Raw genomic sequence first — 7,084 nt, forward strand, 5'->3', positions numbered from 1 at the left:
TACAGTTAACACTCACTTAAACCATTGCCATGTGAGGTTTACCTTCAGCTAATGTTAAAGGAGAAGTATAAGCATGAAAGAATTCCTAATTGTTCATGTAAAAATAGATTCAACACAGCTACCAATGGTGAAAATGATGATTTTAGCAATTTTTTCTTCTTTTAAATCAGTTTCTATAAAAGGCTAACGATTATTATCTTATAAAAATAACCCCTACTTAGAGCAGTTTTATGAACTACCGAAACATGTTAGCACATGCCTAACATTAGTGCATGTGCCTGCATTGATAGTATTACTAATTTCAAGGAACATGTTAAATTTATCTGGTATAAATCTCTTTTTCTTCCAGAACAGATTTCACATCACAGGGATTTTTAATGTGAAATTATGCAAAACCAATGTGGTTTTGGTGTTTCACGTAAACAGTGTATGTGTTCACAAAGACTTATCTCCTAAAATATTTAACACTCAAGCATCAAAATTTATGACAATATTGCATTTTTAAGGTGTGTGTAATTATGTCCTTTAATGAATCAGTATCTGTTACCAAAAAAAGCTCAGATGATCTAGTCGTAGCAGCTGAGTAAAACAGACAAGGTAACAAGGCTTAATTTTTAAATTTCAAAATATAATCATGAGAAGATCTGTAATTTGAGATGGAGCAAGCTTCCCAAGTTTAAAGAACTAATGCAAAATTATCTTATAATTTTACTTAGTAGGACACGAAGCCAGTTCAATGATGATCTGCAGATTGCTCCATCTTTGTCCCATGACATACAACATACAAATAACAGCCACAACTCTTCCATCCTCCCGAGTGCAAACAAGAATATGACCTGCTCTTTGTAGAAACATCAGTAATAAACTGATGTTTATTACTCAGTTATTTTTAATTATCGTTATTTTTAATAACGATTGCATTTTGCCAACAGTTTATTTTCTACTACTCTATTTTCAAAAATCTGTCCTCCTGCCTCCCTCCTCTTGGCAGAACAGCCAGGGAATACAAGTGGGTCACCTCCCAGGTAACAGGCTGGATTCTCCTTTGCTTTGGCAGATGTATCTGTCCCTGAAAGTTAGAATAGTAAGTTGCTTTGAAAGGTGTTGCTTCCAGGGATTCAGCTATGGTGATTTCAGGCTGAATTTGTGAGGCATCCACGCGTCTTGTTTGTGCATGTTTTGTTCTTGCTTTGCTTCAGGTGATTGTGATGCCTGTGTCAGGGCAGACTGACACAGTCCAAGGACACAATCAAAATAATAAAACTGTATCTAAAAAGAAAAAAACAGTGACAGGAAGCAAACAGAAGGAAGAGGGGAAGAAAGGTAAGAGTGCTTTCACTGTTAGAGTCTTCTAGTCCAATGAAAAAATTGTTAAATTGTTATGGAGTTTATTATCTGTGCCAACCAATATTTCATAGGTCCCAATCAAGTTTATGGTACATATGCTCTTAATCAAGAACAGATGCAAAGTACGAATTACCATGTTAGGCCTAAATGAAAGAGACTTAAATCAATATTTTTATACCACCTTTTGTATTTCCACTGCAAGTTGTCACCTTTACTAATCTGGCCGATGGAAGTATTTTAAGACATTATACATACTTCTAAATTTCTGAATTCAGAGGAAAGACTTTGGAAGCATGTATATATACACAGATGGTGTTATTTTCCAACGTGAGACTCATTTCAGCAGCTAGATGTTTGATATTTCACCAAAAATAAGGCCTGGCTGATTCAGGGACCCTAAATGCCTAAGTCTTTTAGAAATCTCTGACTTTAGCCACTACTTGAGATTCATCAATTATTCTCTCCTAGTTTTATGTCCATATTGAATGGTAATGTTAGAGTTATAAGTGACTATTTTTGGTCTCATTTAGAGGAAGGGTAGAAAATTAAAAGCTTTCTGGTGATTCAGCATTCTAATGTATTACTTGTATATTATTTTACTGTTCTTTTAGACCCTTATTATAGAATTGCTATTTGGACAATGATTTATTCTTCACAATTACATCTCTCTCATATAGAGCATTTTAGCTCCAAATCACTCTTAAATTCTGACAGTATCAGAACACCTGTTTTACATATTTTTGCCTAAGTATTTTTTCTTTGTCACAGGGTGTACACATGTTATACAAATTCTGACAGAACATTTTAGATATTTATTCCCCCCCACCTCTTTGCTCCTAAGGCAAGAACAAATATCTTACAGCATTTCCCTCCTCTCTTGCCTTACTGGTATGGTAGGCTTTTCTGATTAGGTGATTAAGTGGGAAGCAATTATTTCAGTACCTGTGAATGTTTTCTAGTATCTACCTCTTAATCATTTTAATTAGAGACCATAAAGACTTGGGCTTGGTTTTGGTTCCATAAGAAGTAGTAATGTTATGTGTGATACTGAATCTCTTTATATGGGTAGGGAAAGAGGAAAAGAACATGATAAGGTCATAACCAATGTGAAAGAAATGTTGCTGAGCACAGTAAATATTGTTACTTAGGATTACTCAGAAATTTTATTACTTCTCCTAAATCAGATGTTATTAAGCCACACATAGAAGAAATTACTGCTACAGAGGAGACACCTGATCCAAATGAAATGCCCCCTGTGGAAGCAGAAAAGGATACTAAAAGCAACCAGCAAGCAGAAAAGAAGACTGCTGGAAAGGCAGGAGTAGCAGAAAAAGTTCCTCAGCCCACAGAAAGCTTGGATAGGCAGGGAAAGAAACCCCCAGAAAAAGCAGCCTTGGCTAAACCCCACTGAACTTCAATGAAGAAAGTGATCTTTTCAGAAACAGGATAAAAAGTTCAACCTGAGATTTCATGAGTGGTATCTTAACCATAATACTTTAACGTAGACGTTTATTAATGGGGGGTGGGGGGGTGGTTGTAACATTTATTATATTTCCTAACTTTAAATTTAATTGCATAGTAGATGGGCACTTATGTCTCAATACCTGATAACTGCATTGCAGGAATTTCTAAGTATCTGAATAATGATACATGTACTGTCAATGTGAACTCAATTACTAAAAAATATCCACTATAGACAGAGTTCACTAGAGCAAATCCTGTCCAGAACTGACATATTTACTACAGTGTAAAGGAATGCTGGTATCAGTTACATGGATGTGTTAATTTATATTTATAGGCCATCACAGCTTGAGGGAGATGCTGCTTACTTTTTCAAGGAAATTATATATACAGTTCTCTTCATACCATGTGGGCTCTACTTTTCCCCGTGACCAGTTTGGCCACAGTGGAAGATCTCCAGAAACAGAACCATTTCCTATGGATGCAGGGAGGGCATAAGTAGCTTTCTTTTGATCCAAATTTCTTTCATGCAAACATGTTTCATCATGTGGATCAGGACCACATCTGGCCATTTCTTATTACCAAGACTCACATGACTACTTTCCAGTCCTCTCCACTTCACTAATTTCCTTAAAGCCTTCATGAGTTACTGTGGATATAGCATTAACCCATGAAGCATCCACTGCCCCACATGCTCATTTTCCTCCACAATTTTTGCCACAGCACTCAGATTTCTGATAAACCCACTGCTCTTCTTCCTCAGTGGCTCAGCCCAAGACTATCCCATCTTCCACTCACTATCATCATATCTCTGTAAGAGAGTGTAGCTTCGTGGTCATGTAAGTAAGGAAAAAATGCGAGGCAACAATCTCTGCATTAAATCATTGCTGTGCTCATTCACGTTCATTACTGTGTTCATTCACATGTTTATGTACTGAGGATATAGGAAAATATGAGTCACTTGCAAATGCTTAGATACCATGGAAGAAGCAGAGTTCAAGCTGAAAAACAAACCAATAAAGGTCAGAATTTATTTTGTTGCTATGCAAGCTGAGTTGAACTTTAAAGTGACCAGAAGTTGTAAAACGTAAGAAATTAAAATAAAATATTTTAATTACTAGGAAAATAGTTGTATTGTTTTCAACTCTAAGAAGGCTCAATCATATTTTATTGTCTTTTTCCAGATGGATTATTGATGAAAGGTCATTGAATTCCACTGGTATTTTTAGGTGCTGGATCTATAACTAATGTAGAAATATTGAAAACACAAGAACTACCAGTTTCTAATCCATCCTTACAGAACTGTTAGCATAAGAAAGCAAAGAGTCTCAATAGCATGCAAATGCATAGAAATCAAGACGATGATATCCTGGATGAGAAGAACTTAATTTCCTTCTAGTAGAATTCCAATAGGATTCTATTCAACTCTTTTTAAAACCAACAGAAATTTTCTAGCTGGATGAAATACTGGATAAAACACTTATATGTAGGCAAGTAGAGTAATAATGTTTCTGTAAACAATGTAAAGGGTTTAAATAATTTGGATGGTCCATAGTGAGTGACAGAAGGACATAAGATGCAACAGAGAAAAAAACTGTAGAAATCAAAATACTGACTTCTACACATAATGGTGTTGGGAGAAACTTAAATGCAGACTGAACTGCAACTAAAATCATCCAACAATTAGGTACTGTTTGACATTGAGCTTGACTCAGTTCTCCATCACATCTTTTTCTAAATCTATGTGTTACATCCCATCAGTGAAGGACATAAGCATAGGTCTCACAGAGAAATGCAGTAAGGAGCATTTCCATGGCAGGACACCCCAATGCATGTAATTTCTCATGCAATTATTACAGAAAATGATAAATATCTAGAGATGTGCAATTCTATCACTCCGTCAGAGTTACAAAGAGTGGCCCTTCAAAAGCAGTACAAAGCTGCAGGTTGTTTCACACAACTCTCCCTTGCCATGGCAATGATTTCAAGCTGCCTTACATCTGTAAAGATCCTCACCTCTCACAGCTCCTTCGGGCTGGGAGCCTGTCTGCCACAGACACCAACAGCAGAGAGTAAGTTATATATATATAGAACAGACTGTACCACTGAGAGCCTGATCCAATTCCTGCAAAATGCCGCAGGGGTCTTTTCATTAGCTTTAATAGAAATCAAGCTAGATCTCAGAAGAATGTTCTAAAAATGTCCCAAATCTCAGATTACAAAGCCCATTTTCCTCACTGTGAAGCCAATAGCAGATCTCTCTTTTGTGTCATTGTAGCAGAATCAGGTCTTAGCTTTTTGCTGCAAGAAAAATCACTGTTTTCCTGATATTTCAGATATAAAACCTACTGGAAATAGCTTTAACATTTTAAACTAAAATGTACTAGAGTTTGGGGATTTTTTTGTTAAATTTGGATGGTTCCTCATAAACCTGGAAATGGAGCCACATCAGTGTTGTTCTATTGGAATACATCTGCTATCCAGAAGAATAGTGCAGTTATGCACAGTAATGAGAAAAATATGTCAAAGATAACCCTCCTTTTTTTTTTATTTTGATTATTTAAGCTGTTGCAGTTCACAGATACATAACAAAATGTTCAAAATTAATATTAACAGAACTGCTGAGTATACTAAAGCTTATTATGTTACTGTGGTTTGAATAATTTCTTTCTTGCATTATAAATATATTATTTAAATTCTTTTCTCCATTATAAGTATGAAAAATTGTTTCAGTCTCTGTGCATTACATAACGATAGAATGCTAATTATTTCTGTAGCAACAAGATCTATCAAACACACAATCATTTGACTACATTTAAACTCAGGCAAAATGTTTATCAGAAGCACACTTCTCTTTATTTTCTCATTTCTCACCTACATGTACCCTTTCAGCACATAGTACTCTTTATATTCAAATCAATTACTCTTCTAGAAATTCATGTTCTTGTGTTATAACTGTATTTAACAACAAGAGAAAGTGTTGCAATAAACTATATTATCCAGTCACCTTCTAAAACCACAAAGGATGATTTTTGAAGATGAAGAAGGGTGAGAAAAATAGGCTTTGACTTCCACTGCAGCAAAGGCACTGTGATTCCAGCTGTCCTTGAATTCTTCTGGAATTGTTAGCCAATTATTGAGAAAGATATGCCTGTGCTCTGAGACTGACAGACATAATTTGGTAATACATTAAACCATAATCTTTGAAGCAGCTACTTGTAAACTGAGATCATCGTTAAACTAGCATAGAGTGCACTTCTGCTCCTTGCCCTTGAACAACAACTATAAGGTAAATGCATAAATGACATCCCATTTAATCTGCACTTATATGGAACTGACTCCCACAAGTCTTTCCCCACAGTCTTTTGTTTGTTTGTGTTTTCGTCTTGCTAAAAGGACATCAAGTTTTAAGAATTGAAGCAAAATGTTGCCCAGGTAAAAGTGCCACTAAAGTCGGAAAAATCTCCATTTCACAAGGGCTTCTAGAGATAAAGGTACTGAGAGAGAGACAGTAAGGGGCTGATGGAGAGGAAGGAAGGAAGGCCCCAGATTTCGGTGCAATCTTATACTGAGTTTTGCCCTTGTCTCACTTCCCATTTCATTATGTGAGAACTCTTTCCTGCAATTGCCTTCTGCAAATTTTCAAATGAAACACCTTTCCTTCCTTCTTTTCCAAACTTACATCTTCTACCATCCTATTTGACACAGTTATTTCCATTTACTATTTCATCACTCATCCTAACAGGACCAGAATATAACCTCCTGCTTAATTAGGCTGTGATTTTGTCAAGGATAAGGAACTTCTTAACAGGAGACCTGAAATCCTATCATATCTATTATCAGAAAATGGTTTGTGAAACACCTACTAATGGTTGACAAAGAATTGAATTATACTGCTCATATGATCTGAGTGTGCTGGCATAACCAAATATGTTAACTCTACACAGAAGTCCATCAGATTTGGGACTACTGGTGTGCTTAAAAGTTTTGGTGGATCAGCGTACAGTTCCTTACAGCCCTGAATCCTTGCTATTAACTTCCCTCTTGTTTTTTGTTTTTTGGGGTTTTTTTAACTCTTAAACGGAAATAAAAATATAAACTAAACTAAATCATAACATCCTGTCATAATGTCATTCTGATCTGAGAGATGTTATGGAAAATGCTTCTGAGGCCCATGTGCTGGTCATGACTAAGAGGCAGAGATAAAGAGTCTCATAGGGTTACAGGGTAAGATACAATCCTGTCTGCTGTAGTATGAGCAGGGGTGATGGTGGGT

At 36.0% G+C, this 7,084-nt stretch overlaps 1 protein-coding gene across 1 annotated transcript in view; it reads left to right on the forward strand.

Moving 5' to 3' along the window:
- MYOM1 (myomesin 1) overlaps positions 1 to 7,084 on the forward strand; it is a 77,697-nt gene extending 70,613 nt beyond the window's left edge. Inside the window, exons 39-40 of the mRNA XM_066329443.1 lie at positions 1,200 to 1,323; positions 2,532 to 7,084. Of these exons, the coding sequence (XP_066185540.1) occupies positions 1,200 to 1,323; positions 2,532 to 2,758 (351 nt within the window). The 3' untranslated portion in view covers positions 2,759 to 7,084. The remainder of the gene's footprint in view (positions 1 to 1,199; positions 1,324 to 2,531) is intronic.

This window comes from Sylvia atricapilla, chromosome 1 (assembly GCF_009819655.1).
Source record: "Sylvia atricapilla isolate bSylAtr1 chromosome 1, bSylAtr1.pri, whole genome shotgun sequence".
Taxonomy (NCBI): domain Eukaryota; kingdom Metazoa; phylum Chordata; class Aves; order Passeriformes; family Sylviidae; genus Sylvia; species Sylvia atricapilla.